At 56.1% G+C, this 17857-nt stretch overlaps 2 protein-coding genes across 9 annotated transcripts; one reads left to right on the top strand and one right to left on the bottom strand.

Annotated features, from left to right (window-relative positions):
• Window positions 1-1056: 1056 nt before the first annotated feature.
• LOC145531778 (uncharacterized) lies at window positions 1057-6160 on the bottom strand. Of its 8 annotated transcripts, none has more exons than XR_014072735.1 (5): window positions 5939-6160; window positions 4997-5186; window positions 3415-3603; window positions 2584-2659; window positions 1057-1707 (listed from the first exon to the last, which is right to left on the bottom strand). XR_014072735.1 is itself a non-coding variant. In XM_081555187.1 (4 exons), exons 1-4 carry the CDS (start codon window positions 6109-6111, stop codon window positions 1635-1637), a joined length of 450 nt encoding a protein of 149 aa, XP_081411313.1. In that variant the 5' UTR covers window positions 6112-6160; the 3' UTR covers window positions 1057-1634. The 8 variants fall into 8 exon arrangements, 1 of the variants encoding a protein (XP_081411313.1); XR_014072736.1 differs by having other exon boundaries at window positions 3415-3542; XR_014072734.1 differs by having other exon boundaries at window positions 5998-6160.
• MMP25 (matrix metallopeptidase 25) lies at window positions 5463-16783 on the top strand. Its single transcript, XM_081555167.1, has 10 exons — window positions 5463-6199; window positions 6611-6743; window positions 8183-8318; window positions 8428-8720; window positions 13332-13508; window positions 13619-13703; window positions 13863-13945; window positions 14312-14464; window positions 14550-14807; window positions 14972-16783. The coding sequence occupies exons 1-10, from the start codon at window positions 6110-6112 to the stop codon at window positions 15238-15240; spliced, it is 1677 nt and encodes a 558-aa protein (XP_081411293.1). The 5' UTR covers window positions 5463-6109; the 3' UTR covers window positions 15241-16783.
• The last annotated feature ends 1074 nt before the right edge of the window (window positions 16784-17857 follow it).

Genomic DNA, 17857 nt, shown 5'->3' with positions numbered 1-17857 from the left:
GCTATGACCAACCTAGACAGCATATTAAAAAGCAGAGACATTACTTGGCCAACAAAGTTCTGTTTAGTCAGAGCTATAGTTTTTCCAGTAGTCATGTATGGATGTGAGAGCTGGACAATAAAGAAAGCTGAGTGCTGAAGAATTGATGCTTTTGAACTGTGGTATTGGAGAAGACTTGAGAGTCCCTTGGACTGCAAGGAATCAAACCAGTCCATCCTAAAGGAAATCAGTTCTGAATATTCATTGGAAGGACTGGTGCTGAAGCTGAAGCTCCAATACTTTGGCCACCTGATGTGAAGAAATGACTCATTGGAAAAGACCCTGATGCTGGGAAAGATTGAAGGCAAGAGGAGAAGGCGTCGACAGAGATGGTTGGATGGTGTCACCGACTCGATGGGCATGAGTTTGAGCAAGTTCTGGGAGTTGGAGTCCACATAGCGTGGGATAGAAAGTGGGGTGCTAGCTCAGGCAAAATTTCTGTGCAGTAGCCCTATGTGGAGTGTAGACTTCGGCTTAAGGCAAAAGCCTGTGAGCATGCCCAGTGATGACTACTGGGACTTTGAACTAGAGAGTTTCCAGGGTTATTTACTACAGTAAGTCCCCTACATATGAACAAGTTCCATTCCAAGAGTGTGTCTGGAGTCCAAAAATGCTAGCCTAGGTATGCTAGCCTAGGTATGCAACTCGGAGAAGGCAATGGCACCCCACTCCAGTACTCTTGCCTGGAAAATCCCATGGATGGAGGAGCCTGGTAGGCTGTAGTCCATGGGGTCGCTAAGAGTCAGACACGACTAAGCAACTTCACTTTCTCACTTTTCCCTTTCATGCACTGGAGAAGGAAATGGCAGCCCACTCCAGTATTCTTGCCTGGAGAATCCTAGGGACGGCAGAGCCTGGTGAGCTGCTGTCCATGGGGTCGCACAGAGTCGGACACGACTGAAGCGACTTAGCAGCAGCAGCAGGTATGCAACTAACACAATCAGCTATGCAGCACTGAACTGTAATGGTCTTATAATACTTTTCACTCAAATAATATATTAAAAAACAAACACAAAAAACAAAAGAAACATTTTTAATCTTACCACACTGTACCCTGAAAAGTACAGTAATACAGTGCAACAGCTGGCATACAGGGGCTGGCATCAAGTGAACAGGCAAGAAGAGTTACTGACTGGAGCAGGAAGAGGAGGTGGGAGATAGTAGAACTGAAAGATTGTCAGCAATAGGAGATGGACAGCAAGCTGTAATGTTACTCGTGTCTTATGTGACTGGATATGCCAATGTGGGCTTGCATCTTTGAAAGTTTGCAACTTGAAGTTTCCTAGGTAGGGGATTACGGTACCTAGTTTTCAGATGTTAATTGAAGCTCCCCATGACTAAAGGACATACAATGATCTTGAAACCTGAAATATCCATAACGTCTAGGCGGATGTCAGAAAAACGCTCCAACGGAGATGGCAGTGCCCAGAAAATCCCATCATAAGCTGGAAGTGGTTTTCCCAGGACGGTGCTGCCTGCGGAGACCGTCAGGAGCAGGGAGCCTCTTCTCTGAGGACTGAATCTGCACCTATGTGAGCAGTTCTGAATTCCATCTCTGGACAGCGAATGCCCCATTAACAGCTCTTAACTGACCTTCAAAGAGCTGCTCGGTCTGTGGAGAGCAGTTTCCAGGTGAACAGACAACCTCGTCTTTGGAAGGTCACCACTCTGATCAAAGAAGGTGAAAACAGGTCAGTCTGGTGGGCTGAACTGCAAGCTGTTTTTCTAGCTGTGATGGGAGAATTGGCAGTGGTGAAATTTCCTGTGTTTTGGTTTCTACAGACTCATGGTCAGGCAGGAGGGTGACAGAAAACTAGATTCTTAAAGGGATGCCTGGGGACTTCCCTGGTGGGCCAGGGGTGAGGACGCCTAACCTGTGCTTCCACTGCGGGGGCCTGGGTTTGATCTCTGGTTGGGGCACTAAGATCCTGCAATCTGAGAGGCCAGGCCAAAAAGAAAAAATTAAAAACAAATAAAATAAAAGGATGCCCATATGGGGCATAGCCCCGTGGAAATCACTTTGGAAATTTGAGGGCACTTGTAAGTAGGATACGACACTTCAGTGCCCATTGTTGGAACCCTCTTCCAGCTTAATAAGCAGAGATTTCGGTGTGTTCACTTAAGGTGGCCACAAATAAGTGGACATGGGGTCCCTGCAGAAATATTGAGATGGGGCTGAATCTAGACATAGTCCTCTTGTACCCCCTGAGGTGGCGGGCTCCCTAGAGGGCAGGACTGGATCGTAAGTGGCAGGTGAGACTAATGCTGGTGTCCTGGGGGCACACATGGGTCCTGTCTAGAAGAGACCCCGACTCTGGAGTGGGCTTTGCTTACCCAGTGGTAGATACAAATGCTCAGAATGACATAAAAGATCTGGAACAGAAGATACTGTGCCAGTTTGCGTGGCCGGTCATCATTTTTTCAGACCAAGGATCCCACCTGATAGCCCATAATGTCCAAAGTACCCGTTTGGTAGGGAATTGGAGCAAGCAGTTGAAACACTGGTTGTTTAACATGGGACCAATAAAGAGCTGGGTTACACACCTCCACATGTAACACAGACATGAGCGTGGCCAAAGGAGTGTCCCCACTGGGGGATGTCTCTGTTTTTCCCGTAGATCTGGGGAACAAAAAGCGGGGAGAAATGCAGGTCAGACAATGCAGGTTTTGCCAAGGCAGGAGGATACCCATATACCACTCTTTTTTTTTGTTTGTTTCCCACCACACCACTTTTTTTCTTCCCACCTGGCTTCCCAAGTGGTGCTAGTGGTAAAGAACCCACCAGCAAATTCAACAGACATAAGAGGTGCGGGTTTGATCCCTGGGTCAGGAAGATCCCCTGGAGGAGGGCATGGCAACACACTCCAGTATTTTTGCCTGGAGAATCCCATGGACAGAGGAGCCTGGTGGGCTATATAGTCCATAGGGTTGCAAAGAGTCGGACACGACTGAAGTGACATAGCACACACCTGCTCCTATGATCAGGGCTGCAAATACAAGTGCTCAAGACATCGATGATTTCCAAATAAGAGACAGAAACACTACTTCAAACTTTATGTCAGAATTCCTAAGTGCCTGCTGGGGCAATGTACACCCCCCCCACCCTCCCACCCCCCCACACCCTCCCACCCCCCACCCCCCCCACCCCCCCCGCCGCCCCAGACAAAGCTAGTGTCAACAGTGAATGCAGCTACAGTGATGCTGTTTAAAGATAGCTCACCAGCTCCAAGGCTGCATCCTGAGCCCTCCACCTCCCACCTGCTTCTGGGCCAAAAAGGAGCAGGCTCTCAGAGGCAGGCTCCCTTGGGAACTCTTGTGTACAGACCAAGGTATAAATCAACACTTTGCTTTTCTTAAAAAAAAAAAAAAGCTCACCAGTTCTGCACCCGTGTGACCACACCCTCTGTGGGCCGAGGAGGGAAACACCCACTGGACTAGTATTGCTGCCTGCAGTCTGGACCAGGACAGTAGCCAAACCTAATGTCCCTTCCAAAGGCGGAAGCCTTTGGGGAATCAATGCAGAGAAAGCAGAACAGGATCAGTGCAGAGAAGGCGGAACAGGAGCTAAGGGTAAAGTAAAGATAAATGAATTATGTCATGAAGGAAAGCCAGTATTACATTAATGCCTTGAAAGAGGCTCAGAGCAAGAGATGATATTGTCTCTTAGCTCGATTACAACCAGATGCCCGGAAAGGTGAAGCCACATGTGCCAAGACTACTCTTGCTTTCGGAACCTGACAAGATCAGATGGAAGCCTGCAACTTCACCCTGGCTACGGATGGAGGTGATTGCTGACTGCGTGGAATTCTGTGACACGACAGTGTCTTTCAAGTTACATATTGTTTTTCGGGGGGTTTTATTTGGCTGCACTGGTTGCAGCCTGTGGGATCTTTAGTTGTGACATTCAGGATCTAGTTCCCTGACTAGGGATCGAACCCTGGGCCCCTTGCACTGGGAGCACAGTCTTAGCCATTGGACCACCAGGAAAATCCCAGTGTTTCCCTGAGTTCTGTGAGCTGGTCTAACAATAATTGAATCCAAGGAGGGGGAAGCCATGGGAACCTCTGACTTGTAGCCAGCTTGGCTGATCTGGGGTGACCTGCAGACCTCCTGCCTGCATCTGAAGCGGGGAGCAGTCTTGTGGGCCTGAACTCTTAACCTGTGGGATCTTAGATAACCCTAGTTATCGTCAGAATTGAAGGACACCCTGGGTGGTGTCACAGAGAATTGCCTGATGTGGGAGGAAACTCCACACCTGGTATCAGAAGTGTTGTGAGTGTGGCCATGTGCGAGAGCAAAGGAAAGACCCAGGAGGGGGAGGAGGGGACGTTTTCATGGCACACGGGGATCCGATATGGACTGGGCTGTGTCCCTAAATTCATAGGTTGAAGTCCTAACCTCCAGCCCCTCAAAATGTGACTGCATTTGGAGACAGGACTTTAAAGAGGCGATTAAGGTAAAATGAGGCCGTTAGGGTGGGCCCTCGTCCAGTGTGACTGGTGTCTGTGAGAAGAGGGGATGTGGACGCAGAGACACAGGGCTGCCTGGGCAGAGGAAGGACCACTGAGGACACAGCCACCTGCAAGGTGAGAAGCCTTGGGGAAAACAGCCTTGCCTCCAGAAGTGAGGAAATAAACCGCTGTTGTTTGGGCCACCTGGTCTGCGGCGGTTTGTTCCGGCAGCCCCAGCGGTTCAGCACAGGATCTTGATGTTTTAGTTTGCATCTCCAGCTTGCTAATCCTGCTCTCTATTTATTTTGTTTAAAACGCACACGGGGGTCCCATCGCGGCCCAGCTCTGCAGACCGTCCCCCGACAGGAAGTCCACTCCCCCTTCCTCCTCATCTTTTTCCAGCTGCTCGGCCTCCCAGCACCCGGCTACCCGCAGGCGTGAGCGGTGGCTCTGCCTCCCGGGTCTCTTCCTATTCGCCCCCTCCTCCGCGCTGCGCTCCGACCGACCTGTAACAGGCGCTCCAGCTCCTGCGAGGATGTTGTTTAGTCGCTAAGTGGTGTCCGAATCTTTGCGACCCTGTGACTGTAGCCCGCCAGGCTCCTCTGTCCAAGGCATTTCCCAGGCAAGAAGAGTGGAGTGGGTTGCCATTTCCTTCTCCGGGGGATCCTCCCGACCCAGGGATCAAACCTGAGTCTCCTGCATTGGCAGGCGTATTCTTTACCACTGAGCCACCTGGGAAGCCTTAAGAGGCTGTTACTGGATTTTAAAAGCGTTGTACCTGCCCCAAGGTAGCCCCCGGGTCTGGGATCTGGGAAGCAGAGACCCTCGCAGCCCACGTGGTTAGGGGAATTAATTCGAGGACCACAGGCAGCCCCAGGCGCGCACACCGGGGCGGGGCGGGGGGGTGAGGTGCGGGGTCGGCAGGGATGGGCGGGGGGCGAGCCGCGGCCCCGCGGAGGGGGAAGCAGCCCAGCCGCCCGCCGCCCGGAAATCCCCCAGCTGAAGCGCCAGCCGAGCCCCCTGAGGTCTCCGGGAAGGGCGGTGGGGGGCGGGGAGGGCCCCGAGCCGCCCCTCCCCCGGGCCCGGCGGCGCAGGTCTGAGAAAGCAGAAGCGAGCGGCCCTCCGGGGAGTCCCATTGGAGCAGGGATCTGGGAAGAGAAACTTGCGGCCGGGCTCTCTGAAGCGCTCTGGGAGGCCCTGGATCTGGCAGAGTCTTTAGCCATCACCGACGACGAAAGGTTGGGGCCCGGCTCCCCGCCGCGCCGTCTTCGCCTGCCCCGCCCCGCCGGGCTAGCCGCTCCTGTCCACAGGCCGTCCGCGCGGACCGGACCAGTGCGCACCCCCGGGAGGCCGCGCCGCAGACCCGGAGCCCGCGCCTCCCCCACTTCCCGCGCCCTCTCAACCCTCCCGGCCCTCGGCTGGACGCCCCCGTAACTCCCGCATCGTACCTCCTAAGATCCCGGATCCCCGCGCGCCACCCTTTCACCCGCTCGCCCGCTCCTCGTACCCGGTGCCAGGTCCCCCGAGCCTCTCCGGGCCCCCGACCTCCTCCCCAGATCTCCAGGGCGGCGCGGGGCAGGTCCCCGGGAGCCCTGCCGGCCGCCGGGGAGGAGCGCACCATGCTCCGTCTCCTGGCCTTGCTGCTGCCGCTGCTGCAGCAGCCCGCGCGCGCCCGGGAGCCCTCGGCGCAGGACGTGAGCCTGGGCGTGGTAAGTGCAGGGGTCCGCCGGCTCCGATCTGCAACAGAGCTGGGAGAGGGGAGCCGGGGCCTGGACTTCTGGGTTCAGAGAAGGCTGGGGACGCTTTCCAAATGTCCAAGGAGTGACCGAGGATGGAGACTGGGGACCCGAATCCTTGGATTCCTCAGGAGGTTGAGGGCCTGAATTTGGAAACCTAAAAAAGGGTTGGGGTGGAGAGGTGGGGACTCTTGGGAACAGATGAACACTAGCAAATCTGGGGCTGGAGGGCCTGGACCTTGAGGTGGGGAGCAGATGGTTCCCCGGGGCTGGGGACGCCGGGCTGGCCATACCTGGTGAGAGGTGAGGCTTCCAGGATGGTGGTTGGATGGGAGAGTCCCTCCACGAGCCTTACTGCTTCCCCTGTTCCCACCTGTGGTCTAGGACTGGCTGACCCGCTATGGCTACCTGCCGCCCCCTCACCCTGCCCAGGCCCAGCTGCAGAGCCCTGCAAAGCTGCGGGATGCGATCAAGGTCATGCAGAGGTTTGCTGGCTTGCCAGAGACAGGTGTCCTGGGTACGTGGCTCCCACCCCCTCCCCAGCCCTGTCTTGGCAGCGCACCCAGCCTGACCATTGTTGCCCACCCCACCAACTGCAGCGTCTAAACATCTGCATGTAGCTGAATCACCAGGGGCTATGAACATGTTGACCTCAGGTCCCAACCCTGGAGGTGCTAAGACATTCCTGTTTCAGTAAATATTTATCAGGAATCTGTTCCCGATGAACTGACATGTGAGGTCATTCCAGGCTCCACTGGTATAGTGGTGAACAAGGTAGAGGAGGTCCCCGCTCACATGGAGAGGGAGAGAGGCACAGATCAAGAACAGTGATGAGTGGTCTGAAGAAAATAAAATGCTAATGATCCTCAGGGACTGGTCCTGGCAGGGCAGGCTCCTCTAAAATAGGTCACGTGAGCCAGGAGGAGCTCATGTGACATGAAGAATTCCTAGGACACAAAGAGGGGGAAACAACCATGGGGAGATGTGGGAGACGATCTCACAGGCCAGTGCAAAGGCCCTGTGGCAGACACAGGCTTGTATGATTGTGATGAAAGGCAGACTGCAGAGCTAAATGAGAGCCTGATTAGGGGCCAGGAAAGGTGTTTTGGTTTGACTTCAAAAGTGATAAGAATCGCTGAGAGGGTTTGAAGGAGGGAGGCAAGGAGACCTGATTTACAGTTTAGAGTTTCCTCTGCTTACTGGTGGAAAATGGAAAGTGGGGAGCACAGAGACCAGTGTTCAGGCAAGGACGTGATTAGAAGCAGTGAATCCAGAATGTGTATTCGGAGGCAGAGCTGAGAGGCTCGTCTGTTGGGTTAAATGAGAGGAAGAGGGAAGTGGAGGGGTCCTGTCCAGATGCGAGGGAGGTAGGAACCTTCTGGCCCCAGGATGTGCTTGGTTGCTCCTTATCGCCTCAAATGACGAGATGAGGTTGGACCTTCACTTGGATCTGAGGAGATTGCTGGGAATGGAGCTGAGCTGGGCCGGGGGATTTCGGGTGACCTGACCTGAGGCGGGCTTGCCACCAGAGACCAGAGACCTGGCTGGCCTGGGGACTTTGAACTTGACCTGGATGTGATGGGGACTCGGGAGCTAGCCTGTGAGGTGTGAATAGTCTCCCAGGGGCTTCCAACCTTTAAGAGAGGCATTCTCCCTGCACCCCTAGGGTTCTTTCTTTAGAGTCCAGCTGCCAGGACTCAGGGAAGAGGGCCACACAGATCCTGGCCTGAGACTCTTGAGTCCATCCAGGGTCAGGTGCAGAGGGTGATAGTACCCAGAGGGCAGTGCCATAGTTTGGTACGAGCTGGCGTTCAGAATCAGACAGCCTGGCTCCCAGTCCAAGCTGTGGGGCTTTTGTGAGCTAGTGTTTGGAGCTTTTGGAGACTCAGTTTGTCCATGGAGAACGTTAGCTCTCGCCTGCTGCTGATCCCCCATCTGCCGCAACCTCTCCCGCAGACCCGGTGACGGTGGCCACCATGCATAAACCCCGCTGCTCGCTGCCCGACGTGCTGGGGGCGGCAGGGCTGGTGAGGCGGCGGCGCCGGTACGCTCTGAGTGGCAGTGTGTGGAAGAAGCGGACACTGACGTGGAGGTCAGTCCTGGTGCCCTCTCGACCACCCTAGGGCTGCCTGCTGGGCCCCAGCTTCATGTGTCTGCCCTCTGTCTCCTCAGGGCCCCTCACTCAGCCCTCCTCTTTCCAGGGTCAACTCCTTCCCCCAGGGCTCTGCGCTGAGCCAAGAGACTGTGCGGACCCTCATGCACCACGCCCTGACCACCTGGGGCGCCGAGTCAGACCTCAGGTTCCAGGAGATGGGTTCGCAGGGGCCCACGGAACCTGACATCCTCATCGACTTTGCCCGGGCCTATCACCAGGACAGCTACCCCTTCGACGGGCAGGGGGGCACCCTGGCCCACGCCTTCTTCCCAGGGGAGCACCCCATCTCTGGGGACACGCACTTCGATGATGAGGAGACCTGGACTTTTGGGTCAAAAGGTACCATCTCCCCTCTTCTGAGAGGTCCCCTGTCCGGATCTACCTGTCCTTAAGAATGAAGTTTATATTACATTTACTGTGGAGGCTGTATCAGTTGGGCTTCTCCAGAGAAACAGAACCAGTAGGATGGGTGTGTGCACGTGTATGTGGAGAAAGTGATTTACTTTAAGGAACTGGCTCACAAAATTGCAGAGGCTGGTGAGCTCCAAAATCTGTAGGGCAGGCCTGCAAGTTGGAAATTCAGGAGACTTGATGGTGCAATTTTGAGTCCAGTATTTGCAGAGCAAGCCAGTTGGAAACCCAGGCAGGCTTTCTATGTTGCAGTCTTTGGGCAGAATTCTTTCTTCTCCAGGAAACCTCAGTTTTGGTTTTTAATGCCTTCAACTGATTAGACGGGCCCCGCCCACACTATGGAGGATAATCTGCTCTACTTGCCGTCAATGGCTCATAGATGTTATTCATGCCGATAAAACAACCTCCACAACAACATCTTGACTGGTACTTGATCAGGCATTGGGGCACCCTAGTCTGGCCAAGTTGACACAGAAAATTACCCATCACAGAGGGGAAGTCCAAGTTGGGGCTGAGGACTCAAAGGGGCAAGAACCCAGGTCTGCCAGCAGCTGAGTCAGAAGAGTAACTGGCAATTGCTACACAGGGTGTCACAATTATGCAGAATCACAACAGAGGAAGTCCTTAAGCCTGGGGGTGCTCATAGGAAGGCTGGCTAAAGGGATGGGGACTTCCTGGAAGCGGTGACTTTGCTTGTTCCACATATGTAGACACTGCATGCCAACTAGCGCCCAGAGTCCCACTCTGCTGGAGTACCCGGGTGGGGGTGGGAGGGGACATGTAAGAAAGCACAAGCCAGTGAGCTCGCCGAGGCCAGGGGAGTCAGAGGTAGGGGCACAAGGGTGAGGAGCAGCCTGGGGTATTCGGGGCTGGAAGGCACACATGTGCTGTTGGGAGCGGACCGCAGAGGATGGAGGGCCAGTCTCATATGATGAGAGGGGCCTGGGAGGGCACAGGGCAGGGTCTGGACCATCGGATTCTAAAGGCGGTGGGAGCCGTGGAAGGTTTTGCATTCCAGAGATACCACGGGCTGCCGTGGGGGGCAAGATGGGGATGGGGAGGCAGGAAGGTAGCTGGGGGCCCAGGTCAGAGACGGTGGGGGCGATGGGTGTGGGGCCGGAGGGCAGTGGGCAGCTCAGAGGAGAGTCCATCGGGATGGACAGAGATTGGGATCTGATTGGATTTGGCAGCAAAGGGGGTGAGGATGGCCAGGTACCAGCCAGGTTTCTGGCTTAAAGCCCTTGGAGGATGGTGTCCCATTAATGCAGGTGAGAAGCGGGTGGGGAGGAGGAGCAGGCTGGGGAGGGCAGGTGAGTTCAGGTCGGGGCCTGTGTCTGCAGTGCCGGGTCCGTGCAGGTGGTGTGTTGATGGTCTAGTCTCTTGTGCTAAAATTTGGATTCCTCCAACTTAAGTCAGGTTTCCCGGAACTGGAGTGCGAGAGGAAAATTCTTGTGCAAGCAGTTTTGGGGGGCACGTTCTCAGAGGAAAGGGAAGCAGGAGAGACGTGGGGGGAGGGAGGAGGGGAGAAGCTAAGCTAGGATGTGGTCTCCGCTGGAGAAGAGCCTGACCCTGCAGGGAACTCTCTGGAGCATAAATAGCGCCCCAGGGTTGGTTCTGCCTGGAAGCAGGGGGCCAGCTCTCCCACTCCCCATCCCTGGAGCTGCTGGGGGAGGCTGGACCAGAAGGGACAGCCATTTCCCTGGGATGGGTCCTCAGGCTCTAAGTCCCCTCAGAGGGACTTAGGTGAGATGGAGATAGTGGACACAGATCCACCACAGGGAGGCTGTGTAACACAGCGTTTAAGAACTTGGGGTTGAAACTGAATGCAATTCAGGGTTCCTCCACGTGCTGCTGCGTGTGCCAGGTACTTGGCCTCAGTGTGGTCACTTTCCTCACCTGAGGAATGGGGATAATAATAGTATGTACTGGTCCCATGGGCTTGCAGATAAAACGAGTAATTCACCTACAGCTCTCAGCACATTGTTCACTGTCGGCCGCTATGAGCTGGGTCTCCCAGCACATTTGAGAGTTCGTGGTACCTAGGAGGTCAGGTTCCAGGAGAAGGTAGAATGTGAAGACCAAGTTCAGAGGTGGGAAAGTCTCACAGTTAAGGGGAGGGTGGCAGGCTGGGGGTGGGGGAGGGATGAAAGCAAATGGAGGAAAACTAGGTTGAAAGATGATTAGGAACACAAGTGAAGGAGGAAGTGGGCAGCAGTAAGCAGGGCTTCAAGTCATCTAGTAAGTTACTTATGGTTGGATCTGGCCATGTGGGTACAAAGTGACCTTAGTGCCCAATGGCTTGGTGGGTAGAGGGAGAATCCAGACCACAGAGGTGTGAGAGGAGCTGAGCAACAGAAGGCTGAGTTCAGACTGCTGACCAGAGAGCTTGCTGGGGGCGGAGCAGGGTGTGGATGGTGGGCAGATGAGTCCAGGGGGTGTCCTAGGAAGAGGGAGTCTTGAAGACTTGGGGACAGTGGATGAGCCAATGGAAAGAAAGAGGTGGGGGATGAGTGCATGGATCGCGGATTAACGGATGGATCAATGAACCGATGAACAGACACACGGACGGATAGAGGGACAGATGGATGCATGCATGCACGAAGGCAGAGATGAACGGATGGGTGGGGCTTTGTCCTTGTCCTAGAGGCGGTGAGTGAGGCAAGGATCTCTCCCAGGGCAGGGCAAGAGGCAGGAGATGAGCTGGTGGGGCATGAAGCTCTGTGCCCCATGCACAGAATCTTACCGATGACACAAGCAGCCTGTCTTGATGAAACAGGAAATTTGTCATCTAAGAGTTGTGGGCTGGGGCTGGGACTGGGTAGCACCTGGAGGGGCTTTGAGTCTGGATTTGAGGCTGAATGGGGGCAGCAAAGGAACTGCCTGCTGAGGCCGTGGGTGAGGGTGAAGGGAGGTGCAGAGGACCCCCAGAGATGAGCATCGGGAGTCTCTGTGGCTGGATCTGCACGGTTGTGTAATTTCCCTAGCTGAGTAGCGTGACAAGGGTGCAAGGAAGGGGTGTGGCCAGAGGAGAGGCAAGGACGCTGGGGGTGCGGGTGGTGAAATACGAAAAAGATCTACCTGATTAAGACACCAAATGTCCTCTATCCAGTTTCTTAGAAAAACCTCTCAGTGCATATTGAGAAAAGCCACAGTAAACATGGGAATTCATCAGTACTTAAGAGTTTGACTAAGACATCTGAAACCACTGCTGAGAAGCAAGACAGCCCAGCCAGGGTTCTGGCTCTGTCATTTAACTTGACCTCTCTGTGCCTCAGTTTCCTCGCCTGTAAAATGAGGATAGGAGGTAGAAGTAACTGAGGACAAGCCTTTGCTACTCTGCTTATAACTCACTCATCTTGTCCTTAGATTCCTACTTAGTTGCCTTGAGGGGTGGAGAGAAATTTGCTTTTCAGGTCACCAGGTTACTTCCAATAATCGCACTTTCAACACTGCTCACTCTAGTTAGCGATTTCCATGATGGTAGATCAACCTGGGAGTGTTGGGGGGCGCTGCTTGCCTCTCTTGCTGTCTCTGTGCCTTCTTAGCCTCTCACTGACTCAGGAATCAATGAGGAGCTGGGGTTCAGCCAGCAGCTGGGAGCATGGAGACAGCTTGGTTCCGGCGCCTGGGCTGGGTCCCCAGGGAAAAGCCTTCTGTGGTCGGAGAGGTTGGGCGCCAGGGCCAGCGGGCTGTGGTTGGAGAGTGCCTGCTTGAGCTTCGAGTTCAAGACAGATTCAGGCTGCGGGGGTGGGGAGGGGAGGCGAAGACCCCAGGGAGGTGGGGGTGGGGGGTGGAGGCGGTGGGAGGGAGAGATGAAGCTGAAATAGGACTGAGGGTCCTGGACATTAGCCCGGTGGGGATGGATCCAGAGGGAGGGGGAGGGGGGCCATGGAGTCTGACGTACCTTCGCTGTGGGTGGGAGTGAGAATGGTGCAGATGGGCGGGCCCCTCTGGAGCTGTGAGAAGGGAGTTTCCCCAGAGCTGCAGGCTCCCTCAAGAGAACCACACACTGGGAGGATCCTGCTTCCCCTAGAATGTTTCCTTTTTTTTTTTTTTTTTATTTAAAAGAATATTCATTTATGTATTTGACCCTCGGATTTTGGGATCTTGCAGCTTGCAGACTCTAGTCCCTGACCTAGACACCCTGCACTTGGAGTGTGGGGACCACCGGGGAGGTCTCCCCACAATGTTCTGTACGTTGCCTTCCTGGGGCAGGGGCTCCAACCTTATACAGTTGCTCCTTCCCCTGTCCATGCCGTGTCCTCCTGCTCTTTCCCTAGTCTGCCCTGAGGTCTTTTCAGCCCGTCTCTGTCCCCGCAGCGTGCAGCACTACCAAACAAGGCTACAGGAGACTATCTACCAAACAAGTGCACCCATGGAGGAGGGAAAGATGACTCAGGGAGGGAGTCTGCATAGAGGAGACCACGGCCACCTCGGAGGGTCTCCTGGCTGTTTCTGCCCACCGGAAGGCCCCTCTCTTCGGGACTTCCTGGGGGTGAGGTGGGGCCCGGCTCCAGCGCATTCTCCCTTTCTCCCTAGATGGCGAGGGGACGGACCTGTTTGCGGTGGCTGTTCATGAGTTTGGCCACGCCCTGGGCCTGGGCCACTCCTCAGCGCCCGACTCCATCATGAGGCCCTTTTACCAGGGCCCAGTGGGCAACCCCGCCGAGTACCGCCTGTCCCAGGACGACCGCGAAGGCCTGCAGCAGCTCTACGGTACCGGCGGGGGGAGGGGGGGCGGGGGGGCGCCACGGAGTGCTCGCCCCCTGGTGGCCTCTGCAGTAGCGTCAGGGGGCCCAGCCCTCTCTAACCCTCTCTCCACACAGGGAGGGCACCCCAAACCCCATATGACAAGCCCACGCGGAAGCCCCTGGCTCCTCCTCCCCCGCCCCCTGCCCTGCCACCAGACAGGTGAGTCCTCTCCATAGGAGGCCTTGGATGCGTTCCCTAACCTCAGGGTCCTCCTCTGGAGATGGGCAGGTGAGAGTCCCTGCCCTGTAGGATGTGGTCAAGGTTAAAAGGAGCGGGGCCCCGCCCCTCCTCTCCGTTCACCTCTCTTTTCCTTCCCAGCCCCCCACAACCCCTCCCTGATCGATGTGATGGCAATTTTGACGCCATCGCCAACATCCGAGGTGAAACTTTCTTCTTCAAAGGTAAGTGATTTTCATCTCCCCGATCCCACACAGCTGGCTTCACACCCACTTGGAGTGACCCGCCGCCGGGGCCCCAAGAGTCGCAGGGATGCGGGACTTTCAGTGCCCAAAATGGGAAGGTTCTGGCCCACTCGGTCACCCTAGAGCCACTGCAGCCTTGATTTTTGATGGACCTGCCCCCCCACACACACACCCTCCCCTGCGGTGGGAGGGGAAACCCAGCTCTGTGTCCCAACCACACCCCAGCGGGCGTGGGGGGTGCAGGGTAGCGGAGGCGTGTGCAGAAGGGGTGACCACCTGCCATCTCATCTCACGTCCATACGCTCACCTCTTCTTCCCCTCACCCCCTCTCGCCCCCCAACCCAGGCCCCTGGTTCTGGCGCCTGCAGCCCTCAGGACAGCTGGTGTCCCCGCGGCCCGCCCGGCTCCACCGCTTCTGGGAGGGGCTGCCGGCCCAGGTGAAGGTTATTCAGGCCGCCTACGCCCGGCACCCGGATGGCCGGATCCTCCTCTTTAGCGGTCAGTGGGGTCCGGCTGGTGGGGGACGCCTAGCACCGGGCCTGCGCCGCGCGCGCGGCTCACCCGCTCTCCGCCCCGCCCACAGGCCCGCAGTTCTGGTCGTTCCAGGACCGGCTGCTAGAGGGCGCCGCGCGGCCGCTCACCGAGCTGGGGCTGCCCCCCGGGGCGGAGGTGGACGCCGTGTTCTCCTGGCCTCTCAACGGGAAGACCTACCTGATCCGGGGGCAGCAGTACTGGCGGTACGACGAGGCGGCGGCGCGCCCGGACCCCGGCTACCCGCGCGACCTGAGCCTCTGGGAGGGCGCGCCGCCGGCCCCCGACGATGTCACCGTCAGCAACACGGGTGGGAGAGCTCGTACATCCGAGGGGGCCGAGCGATGGGGGTCCAGGGGCCGTGGGGTGGTGGGACCTGGAGAGCCCGAGGGCTGGGGAAGCGGTGTGGGGAGGGGGGTTTGGAGGGTGGTCAGGCGTGGACCAGCCCCTCCAACATCTCCTCCCTCCCCGCAGGTGACACCTACTTCTTCAAGGGCGTCCACTACTGGCGCTTCCCCAAGGGCAGCATCAAAGCCGAGCCGGACTCCCCTCAACCCATGGGTCCCAAGTTCCTGGACTGCCCCGCCCCCAGTGTGGGCCCTCGGGCCCCCAGACCCCCCAGAGCAACCCTTAAACCCAGAGACTGCGACTGTCAGTGCGAGATCAGTCAGGCTGCAGGGTGGCCTTCCGTGCCCCTCCTGCCTCTTCTGTCCTTGCTGGTGGGGGCCCTGGCCTCCTCCTGAGGGGGCCCTGCGGCTGCGTGGAAGGACCGGATCGCCCACGGGGCCCCCGCGGGGTGTGGCTGTGGGAAGTCTGTCCCAGGGGCGGGGCTCAGCCAGGACGCAGCTGGGGATGCCGGTGGAGCTAAGTCCAGGAGGCGGGAGACACAGGGCCGGCCCTGGCACTGAACGCCCCCTGTGTGCGGCCTCCTGGGCCTTCCTTCCCTGCCCCTGGCCATGACCCCGCAGGACTCTCCTTTTCTCGGAACACCTGGCCTTTCCCGGAGCTCAGGCGGCTGAATTCCTGCAGCCCTGGCCCCGCCTGCCAACAGCAGCTGTCCCAAGTGCTTGGTACTTTACAGGACAGCTGCACTCCCCCTTGCTGAGCCGGCTCTCCAGCCTCTGCTCTAACTTTTCTCATCCTGTCCTGCCTCCACGAAGTCCCAATCGAAGCACATTGGTGGGGTCCCAAACCCAGCTCTGAGACCACCCGTGAGCATGTGTCCCAAGTCCGGGGTGACATCAGTGGTTTACACGTGGGTGATGCTCCTGAGATGGCCCCTGTGGCCCATCCTTGGTTCCGGTCACCAGCTGGTACCAGAACTGCCCACATTCAGTAGGACACCCTCCTGCCCCTAAAACACCTCTCCCAACTCCACACCTGAGCCTCTGCCGCCCCCTCCAGAACCCCTTGGCTCCCATCAGCTCGATGCTGGTGGGAAGACAGTGGACTGGTCCCCTCTCAGTCTGGGGTCACTGCCTCCTCAATGCTCCTAGGTGACAAGTGGGTGGAACCTGGGCCACCTCAATGACCCCCTCTCCCTACTGAATTCAGGATCTAAATGAGTGCCTGTGCAACTCTGCTTCTGGAATATTCCATACAGGATGACCCAGGAAGGGAGTTCCCTGGTGTTCCAGTGGTTAGAATCTGGTGCTCTCACTGTCATGGCCTGAGTTAAATTTCTAGTCCCAGAACTAAAATCCTTCAAGCCCTTTGGTGTGGTCCAAGAAAAAGAGAATGACCTAGAGACCTTTAAAAATGCAGATTCCCTGTCTTCACTGTGAATCCTCACTCTGGGTCTGGGGCCAGGAATCTGCATTTAAACAAACTGGGTGGTTGATGTGGGGGTGGGCTGGGGGGTGGCCCCGATCTGCAAGGGACCAGGGCCAGCAGCTGCCGTCTCTGGTCTCAGTCTTCTGACTTGTGCATCCCCACCATGTTCTCCCTCCCAGGGGCCAACTTCTTCCTGTGTTTACAGAGCCCATACAATGGCCTGGGTGAGACAGGTTCAACCCCCATGGCTAGAGTCGCTTAGTCACCATTTCTTGGGTTGTCACCCAGCCTCAGCGGGTCCACAGTGCTGCCCAGAGCTGACCCAGTGGGCATGGAGCCCACCGTAGTCAGAGCAGGTCAGTAGGAGGATGACAGCCAGGTGTCTTCAACCAGCCAGGGGCCTGAGAATTCAAAGGCACCAAAAGCCCTCTGGGCCTCTGTCAGGACTCTAAGTATGAGAGGAGGAAACTTGTATTCACAAAGCTTGTCAGCCCTGAAGCACGACAATAAAAATAAGAGGAGAGAAAACCCTTCACTTCCTTGGAACAGTGATGGAGCCCCAAGGTGAAGTTTGGTGGCAGGAACGTGACAGACCCGAATCACTGTTTTACAGAAGAGGTTGGAATCCACCATTGATGGGGTCAGGGTGGCTGAGCATGAGCTGGGGGAGCAACCAAAAGTTGGTTGGAGGGGCCCAGAGAGGGATGTCCCATGCAACATTTGAGGCTCCTTTCACTGCGACAATGGACACTTCTCCAGCCTCTCAGACTTCGTGAAGTCTGCTTCACAAAAATGCCACATCGCACTGAATTGTGTTATTTAAAGAATGGGAAATACATGATACAAATTATTAAAATACAAACATTTAAAACTTTAGTATTTCAAAGGGCAACACTGGAAAAGTAAAAAGACAACCCACAGAATGGGGACAAAAAATTGCAAATGATACACCTGGTAAGGGCATGGAACCAGAAAACATATACCACCCTTGTGTGTGTGCGTGCACGCTCAATGCTGTCTCCGCAGCCCCACAGACTGTAGCCCTCCAGGCTCCTCTGTCCATGGGGTTTCCCAGGCAAGAATGTTGGAGTGGGTTGCCATGTCCTCCTCCCGGGGATCTTCCCTGACCCACGGATTGAACCTGGATCTCTCACATTACAGGCAGATTCTTTACCGCTGAGCTACCGGGGAAGCCTCGGGAAATAGCGTAGTGGTACCTCAAAAAGTGAAAAACAGACTTAGGGGTTGCCTGGTAGTGGGCCCTGGGGGGTGATGGCTTAGGGGTGCAGGATGGTTTCTTGAGATGATAAAAGTGTTCTGAAATTGATGGTGGTGATTGTTGAGTAGTACTGTGCATTAAACTAGGCACTTTCCTAGGTGAATTGTATGATACGTGAATTACATCTCACTAAAACTAACAATGGTTCAGCCCACAGTAACACACGAAATGCCTTTCAGGAAGTGGCCTTCATGAGACAGATGTGGAGGTGCCCAGTGTCGCATCTCAGGGAGCCAGATCACCAGCAATAAGACCTGGAAATGGGGCGTGCAGCTGAAGCAAGTGAAAGCCGCTCAGCGGTGTCTCAC

Source organism: Giraffa tippelskirchi, chromosome 13 (assembly GCF_054371585.1).
Source record: "Giraffa tippelskirchi isolate mGirTip1 chromosome 13, T2T-mGirTip1v1.2.pri, whole genome shotgun sequence".
In the NCBI taxonomy this organism is placed as follows: domain Eukaryota; kingdom Metazoa; phylum Chordata; class Mammalia; order Artiodactyla; family Giraffidae; genus Giraffa; species Giraffa tippelskirchi.
The sequence above is the reverse complement of the archived record's forward strand: the minus strand, read 5'-3'. Positions and strand labels throughout refer to the sequence as shown.